The sequence below is a fragment of the Mustela putorius genome, unplaced genomic scaffold (assembly GCF_011764305.1).
Source record: "Mustela putorius furo isolate JIRA1106 unplaced genomic scaffold, ASM1176430v1.1 tig00000040_pilon_pilon_pilon, whole genome shotgun sequence".
Classification (NCBI taxonomy): Eukaryota; Metazoa; Chordata; class Mammalia; order Carnivora; family Mustelidae; genus Mustela; species Mustela putorius.
In genome coordinates, this window is record NW_025421261.1 from 4,769,022 (window position 1) to 4,795,406 (window position 26,385).

The 26,385-nt window shown below is 48.1% G+C and overlaps 1 protein-coding gene across 2 annotated transcripts; it reads right to left on the reverse strand.

The window, feature by feature from the left end:
• PLAC8 (placenta associated 8) lies at positions 1 to 25,759 on the reverse strand. 2 transcript variants are annotated; one of them, XM_004777339.3, is made up of 5 exons: positions 25,514 to 25,759; positions 10,756 to 10,897; positions 8,395 to 8,519; positions 3,810 to 3,923; positions 1 to 273 (listed from the first exon to the last, which is right to left on the reverse strand). In XM_004777339.3, exons 2-4 carry the CDS (start codon positions 10,865 to 10,867, stop codon positions 3,819 to 3,821), a joined length of 342 nt encoding a protein of 113 aa, XP_004777396.1. In that variant the 5' UTR covers positions 10,868 to 10,897; positions 25,514 to 25,759; the 3' UTR covers positions 1 to 273; positions 3,810 to 3,818. The 2 variants fall into 2 exon arrangements, with proteins under 2 accessions (XP_004777396.1, XP_044933339.1); XM_045077404.1 differs by lacking the exon at positions 25,514 to 25,759 and adding an exon at positions 23,457 to 23,593.
• Positions 25,760 to 26,385: the final 626 nt, after the last annotated feature.

Genomic DNA, 26,385 nt, shown 5'->3' on the forward strand with positions numbered 1-26,385 from the left:
TCTTGTTAGTAAAATCTTTTATTTTGATTTACGAGCCAAACGTAACACAAAATTCATAAGCCAGAAAGTTTAATAATAGGAAAGCAAAGAGAAACTGAGCTGGACCAGTTTGGAAAACTAACGGAAAACATTCATTTAAAATAAATCAAAATTCCATTTTATTGGGGGGGGGTAATCACACAGATCTTTCATATCTCAGTTGCAAAAGGCAGAGGAAGACTCAAGCTGAAGAGATATCTGCTGATGTCAACGGCTTCAGGGAGAGCTTTTCACCTACAAGGGACACACAAAGAACAGGTTTGAATTTTCTTAATCTACGCTTTTATTTTCAATAAACTTTAAATTTTAGAATCATTGTAGGTTTACAGAAAAATTGCAAAGATAGTACAGAGAGTTCCCATATACCCTGCATCAATTTCCCTACCGGTTACCATCCACTAAGGTAGGTCTCACTAAGGTAGGTCTGACACAACTAACGAGCCAAGGTTGATACATAATATTATTTAGCAAAGCATATACTTCTTTCTGTTTCTCAGTTGTTTACCTAATGTCTTCCTTCTGTTCCAGGATCTTACCCAAGATAGCTCATCGCATTTAGTCATCATGTTCCCTAGTTTCCTCTCCACTGCGACTGTTTCTCAGACTTCCTGTTTGTGACGACCTTGACGATTTTGACGAGTACCCGTTGGGTGTTTTGCAGAATGCCTATCACCGATGAGGTTCCCTTTGGTCACCTGGCTGAACTTGTCAGGTTTCTCCACTATAAGGTCACGCTTTTTCCCCCCTTTTCATACTGTACTCTCGGAAAGGACGTCAGTGTACAAACCCACTGGAAAGGGGTGGGCAGTTACGCACCATCCCCTTGAGGGAGGAATACACATGTACATTGTTTGCAATTCTGTGCTTCTGGAAGATTTGTCTCTTCTCCCCCATTTATTTATTTGTTTGTTTGCTTAATCATGTATCATATAGACACATGTATATCTAAGTATGGACTCACAGATACTTTACTTTGGTTATAATCTTTTCTAAAAATTTCATTTATAATCTAATACTACTTTACTGTGTTGCTGCAAGTGTTCCGACGTCCACAATTTGGAGATTCTTCTGTTGGTTCCTTTGTCCCTTTCAACCTATTTATTTTTAAAAATTTATTTGTTTGAGGGTGGGGAGGGGCCAAAGGAAAGAGACAAGCCGACGCCCCACTGAGCGAAGGGAAGTCCCTCACGGGGGCTCGGTCCCAGGCCCCTGAGATCACAACCTGAGCCGAAGTCAGATGCTTAACTGACAGCCACCCAGGTGCCCCTCAACCTATTTTCAAGAGAAATCATGTTATTCTTTGATCTTTGTCTCTTGCTTTTCCTACTTCAAGTACTTGCATATCTAAAGTTTCAGTGTTGATGAATAATGTGGAGTTCAAGGTGATGCTCCACAGTCAGGAACACCAAGGCATTTTACTTCAAACCAATTCAAAGATCCAGTAAGATAATCTCTCTGGGGTTAAAAAAAAAACATAATAAGTTCAGTTGTCAGGATTCATTATGTATGTGTGGGTTTATATTTTGCCCAACCCGTCTCGTGTATTTACTTAAATAAACAGGGTTGAAGTGGTCTGACTCTTGATCTTTGCTGCTGACCTCGTCCTGTCCAGTCTGTGTTGCACACCGTCAGTAACTCTTCTAAAGGGTTAGCTCCACTGACGTTATTCCTTACATAAAGCCTACAGTAACCCCCAACTGCTTACCAAATAAAAGGCCAAATCATTAGCCTAATCTCCTTCTACTGCGTGCCATGGCCCCCACTCACTTTTAAAATCTTCCTTTGCTAGTGATTCTCCCACTTAGATGTTCTTGCCAAGTCGATGGACCTAAACTCGTAAAGATGTTTCCCTCTTTCTGCTTCTATAGCTTCACTAATGTTGTTGCTGATTAGAAGCAACGTCTGTTTCTGTAAAGTCACAACTCTCGTGTGAGATCTAGTGTCTGCCCCATCAGATCCGTTTCCCTGCTTGTCTGCCCTGCTGTGTGCCCCGGAGGCTGACTTTAGACCAGGGCAGCACTTTCCTGCCTGCGGCGGGCTGTGCGTTGCAGCAGTGGACAGCCTAGAAGAACTTGGGGGAGAGAGCAGGGCACTTTTCCTCTGGCCTGCTTCCCGTGAGGTTGCCGCGGGTTGCTCCTGCCCTCTAGTGTGAGAGGTTACGGGTCCTCTGAGGGCAGCCTTCTCAGAGCGCACTCCTTTGGGATTCTGGTAACTGCTCCCTCGTCCGCTCCCTGAGGCCCAGGGGTGGGGCGCGGGACTGCTGCTGGCTCGCGCGGCTCCAGGCCCACCTCGGCATTGCCCCAGACCTCCCCGCCACGCCCGTGTTCCAAGTGTCTTCACTGAATCCGCGTGGTTATGATCTGAGTGCCATCCCTTTCCTCTTGTGACCTTGATACTCACTTCCTCTTTAGAGCAAAACCCCACTGCTTTCAAGAGCCTTTCATTTCCACATCTCACAGAATATAATCTGTTCTTCCTCCGCACATAAAATAGCACTTGGCCTAAAGGCATTAGTCAAGCCCGTCGTTTTGTCTAGAGGCTGTCCGACCTTCTCCTTCAGAGTATACAGTCTCTAAAGACAAGAGAGCCAGCTTCTTTATTTCTGTCCCCACAGCACTTAGCACTCTCCTGCCTAGGACTAGGTACTTGATACACTATTTGCTAAATAAATGACATTTTAAAATATATCCTCCATATTTCTTAACCTATACAGGGTTCTCGTCCACTGGAAAAATGAAGCGGCGTATTACCAACAATGGGAAAATGGATGCTTTCTTCCCGTACTCAGGGTAAATGCTACAGCAGACTGAGAAAAACCATGTTTATTTCTACTTAATAGCTCGTTCTGAGAATACTAGAAAAATCAGTTGGAAATGATTTGACTAATTTTCAGAAGTTCAGATTCTATATAACATTTCCAAATACTCTATATTCTATATGACCCCTTGCAGAGTTCGCTTTTTCCAATACGATTTTCCTGTTTAGTCTCTCTCCCCTTATTCTGGATAGACACTTCCTGCTGCAGTCAATTCAAATATTACATAATATGCGGTTTTCATTTGCTCTACTACTTCATAGTTATTTGCCAATTTCTTTTGTCAGTTTGATTGTCTTTGTAGGGGACGTGTTTTCTGCATCTTTTGTAGCTCACTACACTCTGGCATTTCACAAGTGGTAAGTGCCTCATTAACGAAGAAAAAGGAATTCTGAGAAAAGTCACCATCCCTTTATTTACTAAAATGTTTTTCAAAACATAAAGCTATTTTTGCAAGCTGAATGTCTATGCCCCCTGCAAAACTCACCTGTTGAAACCCTAATCCCCACTGTGAGGGCATAAGGAGGTAGGGCCTTGGGAGATAATTAGTTCTGAAATAAGGTCAGGAAGTTGAGCCCCCACAATGGGATTACTGTCTTCATGATGAGAGAGATCAGCGCTTACTCTCTCTCCCCCATTTGAGGACACAGTGAAAAGGCAGCCGTCTGTAATCTAGCAAGAGAGCCCTCGGAGGAACTGATTTGGCCACACCTTGATCGTGGCCTTCCCAGCCTTCAGAACTGTGTAAGCCACAGTTACGGTGGCCCCAGCAAGGTAGTGCAGCTGTCTTCCTCATAAGAAGAAACCAATAAATCCTCACAATAAACCGATCATTATATTGAGATAACCTTTGAGAGACTTAAGGAATTGTTATTATTGAATTATTACTTAAAATAATGGATAATTTACAAAGCCCTTATTATATTTCAAGCAAAACGCAGATTCTGGGACCTACCATTAGTTTCTAGAAAGTGCGCATCGCTCGCCTTCTGTTGATGTCTCTCTTGATTTGGCAGAGAGAACACTGGGGACAGAAGAGCGTCACCAGATAGTCGTCACAAATGGACCCCTGTTTGGAAATATGAAGAGAAACAGAAATTTAAAACCCACCTCCTTGGAAGTTAGGACTTGTGGATTTTTAAGGCACTTTGAAGAGAAGCAGAAAGAACTGATCCTTTGAATTCAGAGTTTGGATGGACACATTTAAGAAAATGTTAACAGAGTTTTCCATATAACTCCTCCTTTAATGCCATCAAAAGTTTCCCTGTATTTTGCAATATTACATATAGGAGATGTCAATCACTATGAGGGAAAAACAGTTTCAGAAAGTGAAACCTCAAAATTTCCCCACACCTCCTGCCTGTCTCAGGAAGCTGCTAGAGGCTGTCTCCACCGCAACAAGGGACAGATCCCAGGAGGACTGAGATGCGGGCTGTAAAGAGCAGGAGCCTAACCCGTGGGAGAGGCTAACGGAGCCTGGAACGTGAAGGCAGAGGAGATCCCAGGGCCAGGAGTTCAGCGTCACAAACGCAGAGCGACTAGTCCCAGGGGCGGTTGTAGGTGAGGCCCCTGTTCCCCGGACGAGATAGAAAATGGTAGAACGTCTGATGTGTTGAATAGGTTGGAAAGAGACTGAGAAAACTGAGGCAGTTGGGGGTCAAAGTAAGTGGAAAACAACTCGTAAGTAAGTGGGAAATTACTAATGAAAACACCAAGAATTATTAAGACCAGGAAAAACAAAGTTTAGTGGAAAAAGCAGTCATAGTTCACTCCATGACTCAGCTCTGGAGCGCAAACTCCGTCTCATAATGTAAGTGCCAAACACGGATTTCGTCCGAATTACACGCCCCGGTACGCCAGGGAGTGGGCTGGGGAAAGGGCGCATGTTTGTGGCGGGGAAGGAGAAGAAAACAGAACTAAATTCTCATCTTTTATCCTGGGAGCTCTACAGACAACACTCCAAACAGAAAACTCAAAAAGTGGCCAAACAACGCCTTTGATTGGGAGGAAAATCTCCCCAGAGATCTGGGAAGGCGGTGGCGGGAGAGAGAAGTTTGTGCACAACCACTTTTCTTGACATACTTGGATGACCTAACATCAAGCCAGGTGTTCGCAGAGCTCGGCAAATAAGTAAAACCCGACTGGAAAACGGGGACGGGGCTATTCGGCGGCCAGAAACTCCGAGTGGTGTTCTGGAAGCCGGGAGCACACGGGCTTACACGGCCGGGAACGTCCAACAGAGCGGGGCAAGCTGACACCTGACAGAGTCATGGACAGGGCACGGCCTAACCCCCCCCCCCAAGCCGGAACCCGGATCTCGGAAGGAGGAGGAACGGGCTGGGGACTGGAGGGCCGGAGCTTCACTGGAGCCGGACCCCTCTGCCAGGCCAGCCCTGCACTCACTGCGGCTGTGGCTTGGCCCCAGGGTGCAGCAGGCAGGTGAACTTAACAGAGGCCCCCGTGCGGGCTTTGGGGCCCTAGGAGGGGAGAGGGGTGCTGGCCGTGGGGGCAGTTCTTCACCCATCCTCCAGGAGATCCGCCTCCCTAGGACTTAACACAGACTCACTGGAAGGAAGAACAAAGGGTATTTCGGCACAGCAGAGAAATCTGAATTGCTGTCACGCGTGAGACAGCTGGACCGTCTCATGTTTGGTATTCACTGATTTATTTTATTTATTTTACTTTACTTTATTTTATTATTTATATGACATGGAGAGATGGAGAAAGAGAGCTCAAGCAGGGGAAGGGCCAGAGGGAGAGGGGGAAGCAGGCTCTCTGCTGAGCCCCGAGCAGGGCTGGGTCCCAGGACCCTGGGACCATGAGCTGAGTGGAAGGCGGCTGCTGAACCGACAGCCACACAGACGTGCCTCCCCACCCCCACTTTCTTTTCTTTCTTTCTTTCTTTTTTTTTTTTTTTGCTTCTTTTCTTCCTTTTGCTGCATAGGTCTTTCCTGATTGCTTTTAGTCCTTAGAGATGACCCACAACACATTTTTACCAACTAGTGATGGCCCTTCATTCTTTTACCCACAACTTAAAACTCAATTCATCTTGAGATTCATGCAGGTTTTTGTATCAATAACTCATCCCTCTTATTACTGAACACTCCTTCATTATAGGACTGGATCGCTGTTAGTTCACCTGCTGGGGGGCGTTTGGATTGTTTTCAGTTGGGGGCTGTTACACACAAAACCACTCTGAACATCTGAGGCAAGTCTTGGTATGGATATATGTTTTGGGGGGTAAATATTTAGGAGTAGGAGCACCTGGGTGGCTCCGTGGGTTAAAGCCTCTGCCTTCAGCTCAGGTCATGGTCTCAGGGTCCTGGGATCGAGCCCTGCATCGGGCTCTCTGCTCAGCGGGGAACCTGCTTCCCCCTCTCTCTCTGTCTGCCTCTCTGCCTACTTGTGATCTCTCTCTGTCAAATAAATAAATAAAATCTTTGAAAAAAAAAGAAAAAATATATATCTAGGAGTAGAATGGCTCAGTGTGTTTAACTTTTAAGAAACTGCATTTTACACTCCTACCAGCGTTGCATTAGAGTTTCAGTTCCTCCATATCTGGCTGTATATGGTGTGGTTCAGTCTGATTAATTTTAGCCGTTCCCATAGTTGAATAGTGGTGTCTTATTGTGGTTTCCATTTGCATTTCTCTAATGATTTGAACATCTTTTTTTTTTTTTTAAGATTTTATTTATTTATTTGACAGAGATCACAAGCAGGCAGAGAGGCAGGCAGAGAGAGAGGGGAAGTTGGCTCCCCGCTGAGCAGAGAGCCCGATGCAGGACTCGATCCCAGGACCCTGAGATCATGCCCTGAGCCGAAGGCAGAGGCTTAACCACTGAGCTGCCCAGGTGACCCAATGTTGAATATCTTTTTATATACTTATTTGTCATCCAAATATTTTCTTTTTTCCCTAATTTAATTTATTGTGTTAAGAACACTTAAGAATGTGGGTGGATCTCAAAATAAGTACGCTGACTAAAAGAAGGTGGGCAGAGGAGTAGAGACTGACACTTGGATTCCATAAACTGCAGACAATGCAAACTGTAAGGACAGAAAACATTGCCTGGGATGCGGGACGTGGGAAGCGCCAAGAGTTCTTCAGAGAAGCAAATGGGATTTGGTTGTTGTTTTAATCTTGATGTGAACATAAAAAATATTACCCAGTATGGGGCACACATCTAATGTTACGGGATTATAAGTTGATACAATCCTTTTGGAGGAGTATTTGATGGTATCTTTCAAATTTTGAACGTGCCTACCCTGGGATCTATCAATCTAATCTCGGGCACCAGACTACAGAAGTACCAGTGCACGTACAGAATTCCATGTCCTAACAACTATTTAATCTGCAGCTCTACTTGACCGTCCATCAGTAAGGAAGCGACTGAGTACATTATGGATGCAGGGGAGTACTGTGAACATGTTAACAAGGGTCTGCACACTGCATATTGCCGACATAACACGCTGATTGTGTGTAAAGGGGTCAGATTTTCACTTTTTACTTTCCATAATTCTGTGTTTGAATCTGTCATAAAATTAGGTCTATAGCTTGTATTATTTTTGTAATCAAAGCACTAAGAAACATTTTTAAATGAAAAAAATAAAATAATTTCAATGGAATTAAACACTTTCCTAATATATTTTGCCATGTCATTTGTTCCCCGTGATGCTTAATTTTATGTATCAACTTGGCTAGATCATGGTACCCATGTATTCTAGATGTTTCTATGAAGACTTTTTAGACGAGAGTAACATTTAAATCAGTGGATCCTAAGCGACGTGGATTATACCCTGTGATGTGGGCAGGCTTGATCCAAGCCATTGAAGGTCGTAGCAGAGAAAGATCGACCTCCCCAGAGCAGGAGAGAAATCCTGCCGGCCGTTGTCTCAGAGCCGGGCTGCAGCTCCTCCCAGCCTGCCCGGCTGCTGTGGTGTTTGGACTTGCCAGCCCTCACGGTCACATGAACCTCTTCTTTACAGTCGCTCTTGTTATATGGCTCTGTGTGTGCCCAGGTCTGCATCATCTGTATCTCTTTTGACTGGTGAGTTACCTACTACATAGAGGGCAGCTTGTGGCATCATGGAAGGCACCTTCATGCAAAGGCAGGGTTGAATATCGACAACTTCTACTCCAAGTGCATGTCTTTTGCGAGGTACTCCACCTCTGAAAACTTCAAAGTCCTCATCTGTAAAATGTGGACCCCCTCACTTTATAGGCACAGCTGGCGTAAGGTTTCAGTGAGGTGTCCTCTATCATGAACTTGGGGCATGCTGGGTCCTGAATAGTCCCCATCCATTGTCTGATACACATGCAGATACGAGAGTTGCTTATGCTCTAAGGTCTTTAACGGAAACCTAGAAGGTCACCTAACCAAGGACACCTCTTGCTACGGCAACTGGATAGAAGGTTGCACTTGCTAGGAAATGCCAACCAAGCAAATTTGGACGAGGGACCCCATCAGATGGCTTGCAGGTTTACAATGATGGTTTTCAATATGGGAGCATGTTGGAATGTCACAGTGTTGTAAGAGACTCACAGGGATGCCATATCGGGTCCGGTAGAGGGTCCTCATTGCGACGGACGTCCCGCACAGACAGCATTCGTTCATGTCCGCTGCAACTTGACACGCGAGGCACGTGAAGCAAAATGTGCCACAGAGACCTGGACACAGGAAGCCAGAGGCATGCGTTAGTCCGCTCTGTTCCAGCCACCTGTGGAAGCTAGTTTGCTTTCATGAACGACAGTCCCAGGCATGGGGTCTTGGCCACACATCTTGCTGCCAAGGCTATCCACCATGCTTTTGCCCGGTATTGCATCGGCTTTTCCCTTCGCCCCACCCAGTCTTTTCCGTCCTCCACACACCGTGGCAAGTGCGCGTCCTGCCTTCACTCATCTGTTGAACGACTCACAGAAACCTAGCCATGTTCCAGAGATTGTCCTCGAAACGGACTGCCTCTTTCTGGAGTCTAGGAGAGCAGTCAGATAATAACATGAAAATTCCCCAGCGGAAACCTACTCAAGGTGTCAAGGGGTCAACCATGGAAATGAGGCCTCAAACGGCTCTGAGAGGATGTGCCGCTCCATCGGAGCACTGACAGCCGAGTGGAATCTGGCAGGTAGACAAACGGGGGAGGAGCGCCTCTGACATCACTTGGCACGTCTTGGCAATAGCCAGTGTCCATTCAGTATGGCTGGTGGGACCGGGATAGAGCTGGAAGTCGAGGCAGGTTGGCGACTGGATGATGGCGTGAGTGTGTGGAGTTGGTGATGAAGGTCATAAGGAACCACCGAAATATTTTAAGAAGGGAGAATGATTTGGTCAGGGCTGTAATTAAGGTCTTGCCATGGGGGCCTGGGTGGCTCAGTCGGTTGAACGTCTGCCTTCGGCTCAGGTCACGATCCCAGCGTCCTGGGACCAAGCCCCGAATCGGGCTCCCTGCTCAGTGGGGAGTCTGCTTCTGCTTCTGACCTCCCCCCTCATGTTCTTTCTCTCTCTCAAAAAAAAAAAGTCCTGCCATGAAGCAATTAAGCTTTATTAGACCTTGTAATTCACTTATTTGAGTGAGGATACAAGAGGCAGGACAAAGCTATTCACCTTTACAGGGTTTTAGTGATGGAGTCACGTAGTATTACTATGAATGGCAAATGTTGAACTAATGTCTTCAGAAGTGTAAGTCATCACCCCAGGCCATCCGGTAAGAAGCGAGAGCCAATGAGCAAACCCATTGTTCCGTTTTCTAGGTAATTTTTTTTCTCTCTATGCTTTCTAATGTACAGTTGACCTTTGGACAATGTGAGGGTTTGGGAGCGCTGGCCCTCTGCGCAGTCAAAAAATCTGCGTGTAACTTTTGACTCCCCCAAACCGAAGTACGAATAGCTTACTATTGACGGAAGCCTTACCAATGCCCTCAACACTTTACTAATGCACATTCTGTATGCTGTACGTGTCACATACCGTACTCTTACAATAAAGGAAGCCAGAGAAAAGAAAATGCTAAGAAAATCACAAGGAAGAGAAGATACTTTTATAGTGCTGGACTGTAAACAAAAAGTCTGCATCTACACGGACCAGCGCAGTTCCAACCCATGTTGCTCAAGGGTCAACTTGATCCGAATTTCACTGTCACTGGTACTTTAAGGTTGACGTACTTTCTTTCCTTCTCTCAGGGCGCTCTGTCGGCTTGAGGCAGGCAAACCAACCTCGGAGCAAATTTTGTCGTGGGTGCCTGTTTGTTCCTCGGTTGGGTCAAGAGCTGAGCTCTTTGGTCCCCTCTGACACCCCCATCCCCGAGCGTGGCTCCCCAGCTGCACTTGGAGAGGTTCACGAAAAGGAAACAAAGAAGAGGCAGAGATCCTTTTCCGGGTGAGAAGCTGACAGCCTTTAGAATTCCTTATTCTCAGGTGTATAAAAACCTAAATGTATCAGTTTAAAGAGTTCCTGACGGAGCTTACGTCACAGCCATGGATGAATGCTTTGTGTAACTCGGAAGGAGCGAGTCTACATACGCAACAAGAAGAGTCGCTTTTCTTTTTCTTTCTTTCTTCTTCTTCTTTTTTTAAATCAAGTTAAATTGGAAATACCTCTTTTCTTTTCACGTACGGTCTATTTACGATCATTAGACCAGACCCACCACTGTGAGAATCATCAGCTTCCTTACACCATCTTAACCAGAACTTATTTTAGAAGTACGACTATCGACTGATGTGCTGGAGAAAAATGACCTACAACCAGCACAAGACTTTCTCCTTCGCTTCCCATTCACTGGCCGATGTGCCGGGTGCCCTGTAGGAGGCCGGGAACCCTCACTACACCACACGGGAGGAAAGAGGGAGGGCTCTGGCCTTGCCACCCCACCCCCCACCCCCAGCGACGACGGGCACATCTCCCAGCACTTACAGACTCCGCAGTCGCTGAAGCAGTCGCACATGCCCGTCTGCCAGTTCGAGGTTTGGGGCATGGGACTACATCCAGGCTGAGTCACAATGACCACCGGGGCCTGGGCTTGCATTTCCAAGGCAGGGTCTTCAGTGGCTGTGGTCTGGAAAGGAAAAAGCTGGTGTGAGTAGACTCAAGGTTGCTCATGGAAACCTGTTTTGAGGCATTCTGCTTCCCAGGCAAGTGAGATGATTTGATTAAGTTGTGTGCGGATCTTTTTTTTTAAAAAGAGATTTTATTCATTCATGTGAGACACAGAGAGAGAGAGCACAAGGGGAGGGGAGAGGAAGACAGAGAAGCAGGTCCCCGCTGAGCAGAGCCCCACACCGGCTCCGTCCCAGAACCCTGAGATCGTGACCTGAGCCGAAGGCAGACGCTCAACCCTCTGAGCCACCCAGGCGCCCCTGGTTCCTGATCTTTGAAGAATATAATTTCTCTCTCTACTCCCCTGAGGACAGAGGTCCCTGGGGGAAGGAATTCACTGAACTGATCAAAGGACCGATTGCTTCTTTCAGAGTAAGGGAGAAAAACCGGATTATTGGTACTGTTTTTAGACAGGCTTCTAGTATCCACACAAGACAGGGGAACAGATGACCACCTTGCAGCGCCCACAGTAGTGAACCGCAGAAAGCAGGCTTCGCTCATATGGCGCCATCCGAAACTTTGGTGCAAACATACCTTTCCCCTCCTGCTCCTTTTATAAGTTTCTTTTTGTTTTGGATTTATTTATGATTAGCAGTTGTAATAATAATAATAATAATAATAATAATAAACAACCCTCCCCTGTTTTCTGCTTACCCACGGATAGTCTGCTTCACTTCTGCTCAGCAAATGTTTGGTGGTTTCCCCCACACCAAGCGGTTCTGCAATCAGAGCTGCCGTGTCTACCGTCCAGCTCCGTGCCCACCCGCGCCGAACAGGATGGAGCTTCAGACCTGCAGGCGCAGGGCTCAGCCCCACGAGACGGCTCCTACTTCTCCGCTTCGGGTGCCGGCTACCAGCCCAGACTGTCACCCGCACTTGCGACTCACCAGCTACTGCCTGAAGGTCCCTGTGACCCCTCCTTGGGTTCAATCAGTTAGAGGGGCTCACACAGAAAATAGCTGAACAGTTTACTTACTGGATCACTGCTGTGAAACCAAGGAAACTAAAGATGCAGAGATGCACAAGTTCAGAACACGTGGAGTCTGGGGTTGCCCCCCTGCTTGGCTTCCTAACCCCGAAGCTTCCTGAACCTCATCCTTCTGGGGCTTTATTGCATTAAGCATCATTGATTAAACCATTGGCCACTGGTAACTGAACTCAATGTTGAGCTGCGCTCACCTCCCTGGAAGTCTGGGAGGTGGGGCTGAACGTTCCAGCCCTCTGATCACAAGGCTGGTTCCCGGCAACCAGCCCCATCCTCAAGGGTTTTCTGAAAATCACTTCTCTAGATAAACTCCCCGTACTTGAGAGGGGCTTGGTGTGAATAAGAGAACACCTTTATCGCTCTTGATCAGTTAAGAGATTCTGAAGATTTTAGAAGCTCCGTGCGCTCCGTGCCATGAACAGAGATAAAACCATATACGTATTTCTTATTATAAAGCACAATACCACAGAAGTCCTCTCCAGGTTTTTTGTATCCTAGTTCTTCACTTCAAGTTTACCTGAAGCCTGTGTCCCCCACTCAGTGCCGGCTTGGGATCCCTTCGACACATGTTGGGACAAGTCCTGACAGTATGTCTCAGCAAAGTGTATTATGAAGTCCATTTTGTGAAGTTAATCCCAATTTCTACCAGCAGAGGCAGTGGGGGGGTCATAGATCATGGATTAGATTTGGAGTGAGAGTATCTTTGCTTAAATCCTGGTTTCTTAAACTCTGTGATCTTGGACTAGTCGTTTACCTGTCTAGTCATTTAAGTTTCCATTTATTAGTGTATGACATGAAAGCGGTTTCTGACCTAACCACCTCACATACTTTTTGAGAGTTGTTTTTTTTTTTTTTAAATGATTTTATTTGACAGAGCAGGGGTGGGGAGGGGAGAAAACATAAGAAGGCAGAGTGGCAGGCAAAGGGAGAAGAGAAGCAGGCTCTCCACTGAGCAGGGTGCCTGACTCCTGCTTGATCCCAGGACCCTGGGATCATGACCTGAGCTGAAAGCAGATGCTTAACCGACTGAGCCACCCAGGTGTCCCTATCGATAGTATTCAGTGAGATCAAGTCTGGAGATGAGTTTAGGTACCAGGTATCAGGTATCAGGTAAAATAGGGGAGAGAGGCTATCATGTACAAAAGCATAGCAGGGAACTTTGATGACTTCCATATACAATTGTTGGTAATGGTATCACCCAATATTCACCAAGATTCTACTCTCCCGCAGACACTGCTGGACTCACATTGTCCACCTAATCTTACAACAGCCTGGCAGAGTGGGAATTATTATTTTTATTGAGTTGATAAGGAAATGGACCCTCAGGGAGTTTAAGTAAACTGTGGAACTCAAATCCGTCTCAGGCTCATTCCACAGACCCTTTGCCTCTTGGCTTTGGACTCCCACTCCGTCACTGTGCTGAGGACACTGTCACATCGCCATCGGCTTATCGTGACCTCCTTGAGACCTGGCACCCCCTTTCATATTTAGTCCTTTAGCACCAAGCACAATGTTACCCTCATAAAGGCACATGCCTCATTGATTTAAGCACTTACAGGAGGCTTGATTCCCTTACAGTGTGCTGGGAACTGGGATGTCATACATTTCCACTTCAGTCTCCAGGACATTTTGAGAAGCACACACATACATGCACACGTTAAAACTGAAAATACAGTGCTTCAAGATACTCAAGCATTGTCATAATATTTGCCTTATTAGTTTCTGCATACAGAGAGCAGGTCCAATACAAAGTATCTACGTTGTTCCATATTATTTTACACTTTTGTTTTACTTGAATTAGCTGGTTTCTTTACAGCTCTCATGACTTTTTAACGCTTAGCTAGTTTTCTGGTTCCTTTGAACAAGAAGAGAGTGCAGTGTATGACACCAGGGATAGTTTTAAAAGCAGGATTATAGCTTGGATATTTCTCTATCAGCTGAAAGGATATCACGCAAGAATGGTTCAAACGCACCTAAATCTGCCAGGTTTCATCACAGCTAATAATAAATTATCCAGGTCCGCTCTCATAGATGCGAATCTTAGCAAACGGTATCATGAAATGAATGCTCAGTTATTCTGGATGAGGATAAACTAGTTTAATTTTTTTTTTTTTAGAAAGCAGGAAAAGCTTAAAAAGGGTCTCTTAACTATTTGTTTCTGTTGAACATCATCACTATCAGCAAGTAGCTCTAGGCATTTTCTTGCCCATCAGTGAGTATAGTACCCAAACACCACACATTTAAAGTTTTAATAAAATGATTATAAGTATCTCAAAGCACAAGATTTGACATTATTTATTTTTTCAAGGACTTATTATATATATTATTATATAAAATAATATATATTATTATATACAATAATATATATTATTATATATACATATTATATATATTATTATATATACATGCCTCTCTGCTCATGTACTCTTTATATATAAAGAGTACAAATATACGTATATATGTACGTATATATGTATATATGTACTCTTTATATAAATATATAATATATATTATATATATAATTAATAATTAAATATATATAAATAAATATATATTTATATATATAAAGAGTACATGAGCAGACAGAGGGGCAGAGGGAGAGAAAGAGAGAAAATCTTCAAGCAGACTCCTTGCTGAGCAGGGAGCCCGGAGTGGGGCTTGAACCAAGGACCCCAGGATTATGACCTGAGCAGAAACCAAGAGTTGGCCGCCCAACCAGCTGAGCCACCCAGCTTCCCTGACATTAAGTATTTGTTTATTTATTGTTATTTTTAAAGATTTTTGTTATTTAATTGACCGAGAGAGAGACACAGCGTGAAAGGGAACACAAGCAGGGGGAGTGGGAGAGGGAGAAGCAGCCTTCCCACTGAGCAGGGAGCTGGAATCGGGACTTGATCCCAGGACCCCAGGGTCATGACCTGAGCCAAAGGCAGACACTTAACTATTGAGCCACCTAGGAGCCCCAACATTAAGTATTTAAAGAAGAAGATTCTAAAATGGGAGACATTTAAAAGGCCTAAAGTTAAGAAAATAGTAAAAAGGCAGGAACAGATAATTCACAAAAAAAACATAAAAATGACTCTTAAAAGATACATATCAAAAAGGTGGTCAAATTCACTCAAAGTTAAGGAAATACCAATTAAATGCCTGTCAGATTGGCACAAATTAAAAAACATGCCACGCGTTCTCTTGGCAAGTGCTGCTGTTGGGAACGCGGCCGCCGGGCAGGAGCTCGCAGGATGCGGATCGGGGCTCGTGTGCAGTCACCACTCCACCCTGTCTTCCCACTTCCTGAAATGCCCCTGAGCATGGATCTCCAACCATGTGAAAATGTACATGTCTGAGGTTATTCGCGTACTCGGGGAGTGGCTGAATAATGACGTTCTGTCGGGGACAAGGCAGGCACTCGGGCTAAACCCCGCGTCGCTGCATCGAGAGTCACTTCAGCCCTCCCAGAAATGGAATCTTCAGCCAGTCCGTCAGGAACTGCCTAATCTGCTCTTGTTAGATGACCTGCCTGATAGACCCCTGCGAACCCCTAAAGAAAACTGACCCGGCATAACCATTTATTTGCTTTTTTGTCTAGTATAACGGCCCTGTGCCTGCTCCCTTCTGTCCGTAGAAGTCTTTCCTTTGGTACAGCTGCTCGCGGTTCCTTTCTGCCCAGTAGATTGCATGCTGCCTGACTCACAATCATTGAACAAAGCCAGTAAGATCTGAAATGTTACTCCGTTGAATTTTGTTTTCTAACAGGACATCCCTACAAGAGAGCATTATGCAGCTATCAAAGAAAGAATGAGGATAACCTATTCTATAAACTGATATAGAATGGTTTCCAGGATAAGCCATGCACAAAAGAATACGTGTTGTCTGATACCCTTCATATGAGAACTAAGGGGATATAAGAAAACATACTGTACAATGAGAAATACAGAAAGAATAAACCAGAGATGAATAAATGTGTCATGTTCAGAGTACATGGGGTGAAAAGAACAAGATGATGGAAATGGAGTGTAGGGCTGGGCGGATACCCCAAGTGTACCCTTTTGTGTGGCTCTTCCTCTAAATCATGCTAGTATGTCACACATTAAGTCAACACACAGAGGGACAATTAAAGTCCATCAGAATGTGGAAAGAACCCCAAAGGCAATATACACGGTGACAAAGTAACCTGACTGTATTCCGATTAATATTAGAAACGCACTGACGGGAGTGCGGAAGGAAAAGGTAACCGTGATGCCGGCAGAAAGTCGTGTTTTGACCGTGTAATATAAGGCTAAAGACAAAAGGAACCAAGTTAGTCCCTAGTTAGGAAACTTGTTTTTCACAAGGGTATAGGTTAACAGTTCTGAAACTTCTTTGTATATATGTACATGCGAGGCTTGAACAAATAAATATATTGTGGGTAATGAGACTGAGGTTTTTTACTGTCAGAGAAAGAAATTACCAAAGGGAAGGAGGAGGGCGGAATGAATCCTGTGCTGTCGGGATCATGATTATTCACACACACGCGTACGTGCAAACACACACAGATATAGACATGTGTGTACATAAATCTATTTCCTAGCTCCGCCCACGGAGAGGACCTAGAAGCAACAAAAATCCATTATCCCTGAATATACCTTGTGCCCAAATCTTGGTTTTGAAATGCCATTTTCCAATAAAAGGGAGTCAGAGTTCATTGGAGAAATGGCTGATTCCAGGGCTAGAGCAGGGAAAGTACAAGAGAAGCCTGGAACCTCTTGATCCAGGACCAAAAGTTCAAAAAGGGCTCCAGAATGGCTTAGAGACAGAACCTCAGAGCTCATCTGATGGCTCTCATAGTGGCCAAACCAGGACAATCTGAGCAACAAATTAATGTTAGCAATGGTTTATAACTCATAAACCAATGCAACTACCCACAATTCCATGCTGATATAAATAAAAACAAATTTTAAAATGAGGGTGAAGATATAGTGCTTTTTTATGATAGAATTCCTATTAATGAATGTAGAAGGAGTGATGGAGATACAAGATACAAGATCACCATTATCACCACAGGGATCATTATTGATCTATGTTGAGATGGGGATGGGCAGAGACAGAGAGAAAGTCTCGAGCAGACTCCTCGTTGACTATGGAGCCTAACGCAGGGCTTGATCTCACGACCCTGAGACCATGCCCCGAGCTGACCTTGAGAGTAGGACACTCAACAGAGTGAGCCACCCCGGTGCCACCACAGTGATAGTGGTTGAAGGCGAGGCTCATGAAGGGACGCTCACCTCCTTGTTTATTATCATGTGCTGAAGGACCCAACATCACTTCTGCGTTACTTTACCAATAAAACATACTCAGAATCCACTTGTAAGGGAGTATCAGACAAACACATATGGAGGGAGACTCTGTAATACATCTGGCCAGCAAACAGTGTCAGGATTGTGAATGACAAAAAAAAAGGGAACTATTCAAGATGGAAGGAGTCTCCGGAGACATGAAGACTAAGTGCGATTTGGGATCCTGAATTGAATCCTGGAACAGAAAAGGGGCTGTCCACGCTCTTCAGCCAGAGACCATGAAGAACACAATCAGAGTTGAGCAAAGTCGTGTTCACTGCGCATTCTCGCAAGGGAAAAGGTGCCCACTGGGGACTGTGAGAAGTTTCCAGAGAAGGGTGTTAGAAACACTTTTTGGTTGGGTAGATTTGAAGGAGGATCAAGGGAATGGAGGTGGCCCCAAAAGCGGAATACAATCCTACCTTTGAGTCTATTAATAGGATCTACGGGGAGCACGGAGGAATGCAAGGTTAATTCTGCCAGAGGTGTAGCAGCAGCAATCACTCAGACTAGCCAGGAGAGGACACCGTTTGGTCGGTTGTGGCTTGAATAATGTCTAAAATTCAAATGTATCTCCAAATATGATTACGGAGTGCACTTGTTTCATCTTGATCCATCATGGTCACAGACTAGCCTTATCTGACATCGATGCTCTGTGAAATTCTTTATGCGTAAGAGAAGAACATCAGGATCTAGCGTGAGGGACAGCACGGATAGGCCTGCAGGGTACTATGCTCGGTTACGTAAGCCAGGCAGAGGAAGACAGATACTGTATGTGGGGTCTAAAACCAACCAAGCAATCAACGGGCCAACCAAACCAACCCCACAGATACAGAGAACAGAACCTCTGTGGCTGCAGAGGTGGGGTGTGGGGTATGGGAGAAATGGGGGAAGGTGATTAAAAGGTACAGACTTTCAGCTACAAAACAAGCGAGCCTGCGGATGCACTCTGGTGGTTATAGTCAATACTACTGGATTGTATGTTTGAAAGTTGTTAAGAGAATCAAGCTTAAAAGTTCTCATCAAGGGGCACTTAGGTGGCTCAGTCAGTTAAGTGTCTACTTTCAGCTCAGGTCGTGATCTCAGGGTCCTGGGATGGAGCCCCGCATCGGGCCCCCTGCTCAGCGGGGAGTCTGCTTCCCTTTCTCTCTGCTTGCTGCTCGCCCTGTTTGTGCGCCCTCCCTCTGTCAAATAAATAAATAAAATCTTAAAAAAAAAAAAGTTCTATAAAAAATCTGTACCATATGTCGTGGTATGCTCACCAGGCTTATTACGGTGAACATTTCACAATATGTACGAGTCTGAAATCATGAGGTTGTACACCTGAAACTAATATAATGTTAGATGTCCATCACATCTCCAAAAAGACAAAAACAACAAACAAACAAAGAAACCCCACAACAATCCAGCGTGAGTGCCAGGCCAGTACATAGCCATACCGCTGGCTGGACCAGGCCGGCTCCCGGGCGCCAAAGACTCCTCTTCCCTTCCCCGGGACTTCAGGGGCACAACTAGGAAAATCTGAATAAGATCTGTCGGTTTGTTAGCTAGTTGTTTTCAATGTTAATTTCCTGGTTTCAATGTTTCACGGTGGTCATGTGATTTACAACAAGAATCAGGAAACCTGGGTGAAGGGTTCCCAGGGATGCTGTGCACTTTAAAAAAAAAATAGCTTTATTGAGGGATATATATTTTACATGCCATGAAATTCACTCACTTCAAATGTATACTTGAGAAATTATAGCTGATCCATAGTTGCACAGCCATCACCATAATCAAATTTTAGAATGTTTCTATCACACATCCCTTAAAAATACCCATATCTATTACTAGTCACTCCCCACATCCCCTCACTTCCGCAGCTCCCAACGGTCTCTAATCTGTCTCTACTGGTTTGGTTATTGTGGACGTTTCATGTAAATGGAATCAGATGGTGCAGTAGTCCTCCTCCGTGGCTTCAGTTACCTAGGGTCCGCTGAGGTCTGGAAGCAGAACTTTCTCCTTCTGACATAGGTCCAGTCGCCTAGTGCTGTTGCCTAGAGCAGTCAGTGGTCACCTGGAGCTCTCACGAAGCCAACATCATTCACCTCACTTTATCTCCTCACGTAGGCATCTTATCAGCTCAGGAAGGGTGAGTAGATATAATAACACTTCGAGAGACCATAGTTACATAACTTTTTTTTACAGTATATGGCCACAATTGTTCTGTTTTATTATTATTGCTGCTAATCTCTTACTATGCCTAATTTATAAATTAGACTTTATGATAGTTATGTATGCATTTAAAAATCGTATATATAGGGTTTGGTACCATCTGCAGTTTCAGGGATCCACTGGCGTGTCTTAAAACATATCCCTGGGATATACAAGACTGTGTGTAGTCTTCTGTGACTGACTTCCTTCAGTTAGTGTGAGGTTTTCAAGGTTCATCTGTGTTCTAGCGTGTGCCGGTACTTCTGTACGGCTGAGTAACATTCCACTGTGTGGGCAAACCATCTTGTGTTTATCTGTTCAGGAGTTGATGGACATTTACAGTGTTTTCCTTTTTGATTATTAACGAAGGCTCCACTTACTGTCTGTCTACAGGTTTTTGTGTGGACATTTATTTTCATTTCTCCTGGATAGATACCCAGAAGTCAAAGTTGTGGGTCAAAGTGGTAACTCTGCCTTTAGCATGTTGGAAGGTAGCAGTGCTCACCACCTGTAGCATTTTGAAAACTGTTTCCAACTGTTTTCCCAAATGGCTGCATTTTGCGTGAAGGTTCTAAGTACTGGTATCCTGGTCAACATTTGTTACTGTCTGTGCTGTTTTTGCAGCATTTTTCTAAGCCTAAAATTATTTTTAAAAATAGCCAAACAAAACATTAAAAAGAACATGGGAAGAGGGGAGCCCCCTAAGATTTAAAGTGAAAAACACAAAAACAATCTGCTACCAGTGCTGTAAAAATATATTCCTAAATTCAAGCAGTGCATAATGTAAATACAGGCATTATAAAAATTTTACCATTCTTAGGAAGTATTCTAAAGGATTTCTCTTTTTTTGTATAAAATACCATACTACATCCAGAGCACTTAAAACTTATTTTAAATTTATTAAGTTTGCCTTTTTTTTTTTTTCTTAAGGTTTTATTTATTTGTCAGAGTGAGAGGGAAGCGAGCGCACAAGCAGGGGGAGCAGCAGCGGGAGCAGCAGGCTCCACACCGAGCACGGCTCATCCGGGGCCCCAGGATCCTGACCTGAGTCAAAGGCAGCTGTTTCCCGCCAAGGCATCCCCCCACTCAGCCCCCCGCCCCCCCGCCCCGGCGCCCCAGGTCTGCCTTTCTACAAAGATCACTAGAGTGGATTTTGGGTTTCATCTTTGCGCTCTTAGGAAACCCGCTGCAAAGGCCTTTCCCCGCGGTCCGCCAAGAGAGAACCCGCCGCGCTGCGGGGCCGGCGAGCGCGGGGGCAGCGGCGCGGTGACGACCGCGGGGTCCGTGGGGTCCGTGGGGCAGCGGCGCGGTGACCACCGGGGGGTCCGTGGGGTCCGTGGGGCAGCGGCGCGGCGGCCACCGGGGGGTCCGTGGGGGCAGCGGCGCGGTGACCACCGGGGGGTCCGTGGGGCAGCGGCGCGGCGGCCACCGAGGGGTCCGTGGGGGCAGCGGCGCGGTGACCACCGGGGGGTCCGTGGGGGCAGCGGCGCGGCGGCCACCGGGGGGTCCGTGGGGGCAGCGGCGCGGCGGCCACCGGGGGGTCCGTGGGGCAGCGGCGCGGCGGCCACCGGGGGGTCCGTGGGGGCAGCGGCGCGGCGGCCACCGGGGGGTCCGTGGGGTCCGTGGGGCAGCGGCGCGGCGGCCACCGGGGGGGTCCGTGGGGGCAGCGGCGCGGTGACCACCGGGGGGTCCGTGGGGCAGCGGCGCGGCGGCCACCGGGGGGTCCGTGGGGGCAGCGGCGCGGTGACCACCGGGGGGTCCGTGGGGGCAGCGGCGCGGCGGCCACCGGGGGGTCCGCGGCGCTGCCGGGTCCGGGAGAGCCGCCCCGCGCGGGCCGGTCGGGAGGAGCGGCGCGTGTTGGGCGACGGAATGCGGGGACCTTCGTCGGGCTGTGCTCGGGCTCCGGTCCGGCGGGGAGGTCAAGGGGCCGAGAGAGGGCAGGTCGGGGTCCGGCCGAGCCAAGCTACCCCTCCTCCGCGGCAGCGGCCTCCGACCCTCCTCGCAGCGCCGCGGCCCGGCGGCTCCCGGTTCCCGCCCGGAGGAGGCGGCCTTCCCGGGCGCACGGGCCGCGCGCTCCAGCCCTGCCCCTGGCCGGCGGGGACGGTCCTGCGGGGGCCGGTGACGCCCGCGTCTCCCCTGGGCCGTCCGCCCCCGCGCTCGCTCAGCCTCTCTCTGTCTCTCTCTCAAACAAGCGAGTCGGTAACGTCCGTAGAACAGTCGCGACTGCGGGTGACCCCAGCGCTGCGGCCCCCGCACCCCCGCACGCGGCGTCCGGTGAATCCCGCGGACGGACTCGGGGCCTCCAGCCCCTCCGGGAGCAGAAACGTGTTCCCGCAACCGGCGTAGCTTCTTCCTTCTTTCCTTTTCTTTTTCTTCTTTTCCATTGTTTAAAAGAAATACAGGTTTTTACAACTTCATTTCGGAGACCGCGAGAGCTCGCGCGGGGGAGGGGAGGGGGATGGCGCGGGGGGGAGGGAGGGGGGTGGCGGGGGGGGGGGAGGGAGGGGAGGGAGCGGGGACGGCGGGGGGGGGGAGGGGAGAGGGGACGGCGCGGGGGAGGGAGGGAGGGGGGACGGCGGGGGGGGGGGAGGGGAGAGGGACGGCGGGGGGGAGGAGGGAGGGGGGGACGGACGGGGCGGGGGGGGGGGGAAGGAGGGAGCGGGGACGGCGGGGGGGGGGGGGGGGAGAGGGACGGCGCGGGGGAGGGAGGGAGCGGGGACGGCGGCGGGGGGGGGAGGGGAGAGGGAGGGGACGGCGGGGGGGGGGAGGGAGGGGGGGGGACAGCGCGGGGGAGAGGGGAGGGAGGGCGGGGGGCTGGGGGAGGGGAGCGGGGACGGGGGGGCGGGGGGGGGGGGGGGGGGGACGGCGCGGGGGGTGTACGGGCCGGGGGGGGGACGGCGGGGGGGGGGGGAGGGGAGCGGAGACGGCTGGGGGAGGGAAGGGGGACGGCGCGGGGGGAGGGGGACGGCGCGGGGCGGGGAGGGGAGCGAGGACGGCGGGGGGAGGGGAGCGGGGGCCGCGCGGGGCCCTGCGACGCGGCCGGGGCGGAACGGAGAGCGCGCGGTCGGCGTCCCGGCCCCGGCGGCCCCCGCTGTCCTCCGGGAGGCCCGAAGACTCAGACTAGTCACGTGTCTGCGGCCGCGGGGTCGTCCTCCCTCCGCGGACTGTCGCCCTCGGGGCGCTGCAGGGTCCGGGATTCCCACAGGCCGCCGCGAGCCCGAGAGCCCCGCAGGCGGGACGGTCCGGGGGCCTCCGACGTCGGGGGCCCGTGCTGGGTCCGGGGCAGCGGCCCACGCTGGCCGCGCCGCATCTGCACAAAAAGTCCCTTTCTCAGCTCGGCGACGCGCGTAGTCCTCGGCCGGCAGTCGGGGCTCGGGCGCTGCTGCTTCCCCGACGCCCGCTTTCCTCCTCGGGCGTGGAGCCTGCGGGCGCAGGTGCTTCCGTGGACGCTTCCGCACGGATAACTGCGCGCCCCGCGCGGGCCCCGGAGGTTTCGGGCGCTGGAGGGAAGTTCCTCCCCGACGAACGGGGCCTGCGGGGGCCGAGGGCTGCCCTGCCCGGCCCGGAGGACAGAGCTGCGCGGAACCGGGGTCGCAGACATTACCGGGCCGGGGGAGGGGATTTTGAAAAGGGTTTTGTAAACGCGCACGAGATTTCTTACTCGGGGAACGCCTTCTTGATAGTCGTAAAATGGAGAGGAGAAAGCGAACACTCCGATGCGCAGCTCTGTGGCCTAAATATCATCTCACAAATTCTAGAGAGCTTCAAGTTGCAGCAAAATCTCGAAACGTAACAAATGCACAATGTCCAAGTGACCTGCAAATCCCATGCGGCGGCCACCAAGTCCCCAACCGTTTCAACCCCAGGTGTTCAAGGCAGGTTTGCAGCGTGTTTGGGGCCGTCGAGAGCCGCTGTGGTAACAGAAGACAACCTGCCTGGAATCTCTCTAAGCCCAGTAAAGAAGCTAAGACTTTCTGAGACCAGATCTACAAGCCTGTCTCCCCGTGTCGGTGGTCCCCAACACTTACTTTGTGTAAAAACCATTTGCAGAGCTTGTTTCCGAGGTAGAATCCTGGGTATTATCCTCCAAAATTATTTTAGAAATGGGCTGGGCTGGGGTGTAGGAATCTGTCCCCAGCACTCTCAGGGTGCTCCTAAGCCAGATGATGCTGTTGTGCAGAGAAAGGTCGCTCTTTTGTGTAGACACAGCTTGGTGAGAATCAGAAAAATCATTCTTTTCTCCAGGCAGATAACAGCCTATGCCAGTGCCTCCAGCCTGCCTGAGGAGCACAGGCTGAACTAGCTTCCTTCTTTCCTTTGCTGTCGGCTCCCTGCTCAGAACCCGGGCATCCCAGGACATCCCAGTGCCAGTGACTTTGCAGAACACAGTTGGTCGCACCATGGCCTGGGGCTATTTCATTTCTCCTCTGTTACTAACAACTACAAATGCAATCTAGTTCAGCAAACAGTTGTTGGGCAGCCAATGCATGTGGAAGCCTTGTGTTAGATATGGTAGGGACTAAGATGTCTGTAGTTCCTTGATGGCCAGTGGCTCTGCCCATCACTAAGTGACCCCATAGCTATTTTGTTTGGTGCCATCTTTGATCCCACAGGAACAGAGAGTGATGGAAAATTCCACTCAGGGAAAAGAAAAAAAAATGGAGACAGGAGGAACTGAGCTGGGAATCTTTGTGCACACGTTTTGAAGAGAGACTACCAACTCCTTTCATGGAATGGCCTCAATGCTAGGAAATCTTGTAGAATTTGGCTCACATGTTAAACACCCTAATTTCACCAATTGGTCTTAGTTACGACTAACCTCATATCTATGTCCCCTGCCTTGGAACACAAACTCTTGAGAAGAACAGCCCATCATCTTATGGATATTAACCAATAGAATTAATGTATTACTCTATTACATTAATCAATTCAGGTACTAAATTTATTACTTAAACTTTCTTCTTCTTTCTGGTGTTTACTACTAAATTTTGATTTTTTTTCACTTTTTATTTTTTAAAGATTTTATTTGTGTGTTTGTCAGAGAGAGAGAGTGAGCGAGCACAGATAGGCAGAGGCAGAGGGAGAAGCAGGCTCTCCACCGAGCAAAGAGCCCGATGTGGGACTCGGTCCCAGGACGCTGGGATCATGACCTGAGCCGAAGGCAGCCACTTAATCAACTGAGCCACCCAGGTGTCCCGATTTTTTTCACTTTTTAAAAAAAAATTATTTTTAGGTAATCGCTACACCCAATGTGAGGCTGAAACTCACAACCCGGAGATCAAGAGTCCCACGTTTCACTGATTAAGCCAGCCAGACACCCGATTCTTTTCACTTTAATTGAAACATTTTTGTTTCTTGATCTCTCATCTCTTTAAAAAAAAAAAGATTTTATTTATTTGACAGAGATCACAAGTAGGCAGAGAGGCAGGCAGAGAGAGAGGAAGGGAAGCAGGCTCCCTGCTCGATCCCAGGACCCTGAGATCATGACCAGAGCGGAAGGCAGAGGCTTTAACCCACTGAGCCACCCAGGCGCCCCAATGTCTCATCTCTTAAGCTTCAAAGGTAAAAATGTAATGGTAGGTGAGAAGGGTAACATCTCTGTGCATATTTAATTTTGAAACATTCTCGTCTGTTTTCTTCCTTTCATACTGAAAATTAAAAGATTCTCATGATTCATTAGTAAAACCCCCAAATTCCATCTCCTATTTCTGACATTTTACTGGATAGATGAAATAAAATATTTTCAAAGCACAAAAAAATTAGACTAGCACAAGTAAATATGCATATGTATTAATATAAGGAATGAAATTAGTGATCAAGTTAGTAAACATAACACCTGATAAGGGTTTTTTGCTGGAAATAGTAGTTGGTAAGAATTCAAGGCTACAGTCCTTTGAAAAGCATGGCATCTAAAACATGTTTGGCACATACTTGCTGAATTTGACTAAATTTAAAGCAGTTAGTTAAGAAAACAGTCTTTCAGCTGAAAGTAAAGAAATCAAATACTTAAAAAAAGCCCCAAATTTTTCTTCCCCCCAGTGCTAAGATAAGCTTTTAAAGAATTGCTTGATTTCAAAGTACTTACAGTGAAGAACTCGGTTCGGAGCAGGAAGTGATCAGTAGCTTGGGAGAGTATTCACTGAAAGAGCAAGGTATGTGAAAACAGAAGGAAGTGTGTTTCCGTTGGCAGACGTAGTACAGAGACCAGATTCCGAGGTTTCATTGGCCGCAAGGTGTGCTCCTGATAACTCCGCAGAGGTAGAAGGAACTAGAGGGCATTATGCTAAGTGAAATGAGCAGTCAGAGAAAGACAAATACCGTGAAATGTCACTCCTGCGTGGAATCTAAGAAACAGAACAGGGTTGCTGGAGGGGCGGTGGGTAGAGGGAAGGGTTGGGGTGACGCCCGAAGAGGGCGCGTGATGGAGGGAGGGCTGGGTGGTGCCGCTGCCGACGCACTGAATTCCACCCTGGAACTAACAGGACACTCTGCGTTAACTACACTGAATTCAAATAAAGAATTAGAAAAGAACAGAAAATGGAAATATTTCTTGTTGAAAGAAGCGTTCCCTGTCCAACCTTAAGTACAGTCATGTATCTTTTTTGGGGGAAAGATTTGATTCATTCTGTAGTTTGGCTTTACGGGCCTGGCAGGGCTTACCGGTTTCCCAAACTTCCTCTCTCCCTTGGACACAGTAAGTGACCGATTTGGCGCATATTTCGTGCCGTTTTCCTACGGGGTTTGTAGGCAGTGTTTGCGGGGAAACCGGCCGCCTGGACTCCCGCACTACTCAGACCCTCCGTCTGCCTGTCGGGGTGTCCGCCTGTTCTCTCGCGCCCAGAGATGCTGCGCGTCAGACACCGTGTCCAGCACCTGCTGCGCGCACCTGCTGCGCGCACCTGCTGCGCCTCCCGCAGTGCGCGGCGGGAACCACGGCCCCCCGCGGGGCTGGCGGGG

What these genes read in the sequence shown, in the direction of transcription:
- PLAC8 (XM_004777339.3), bottom strand. Translation starts at nt 10,867, where the DNA reads ATGCAAGCCCAGGCCCCGGTGGTCATTGTGACTCAGCCTGGATGTAGT. An exon ending in CTTCAGCGACTGCGGAGTCT is followed by an intron (nt 8,520 to 10,755) that starts GTAAGTGCTGGG and finishes TCCTGTGTCCAG; the next exon opens with GTCTCTGTGGCACATTTTGC. An exon ending in GGACCCGATATGGCATCCCT is followed by an intron (nt 3,924 to 8,394) that starts GTGAGTCTCTTA and finishes ATTTCCAAACAG; the next exon opens with GGGTCCATTTGTGACGACTA.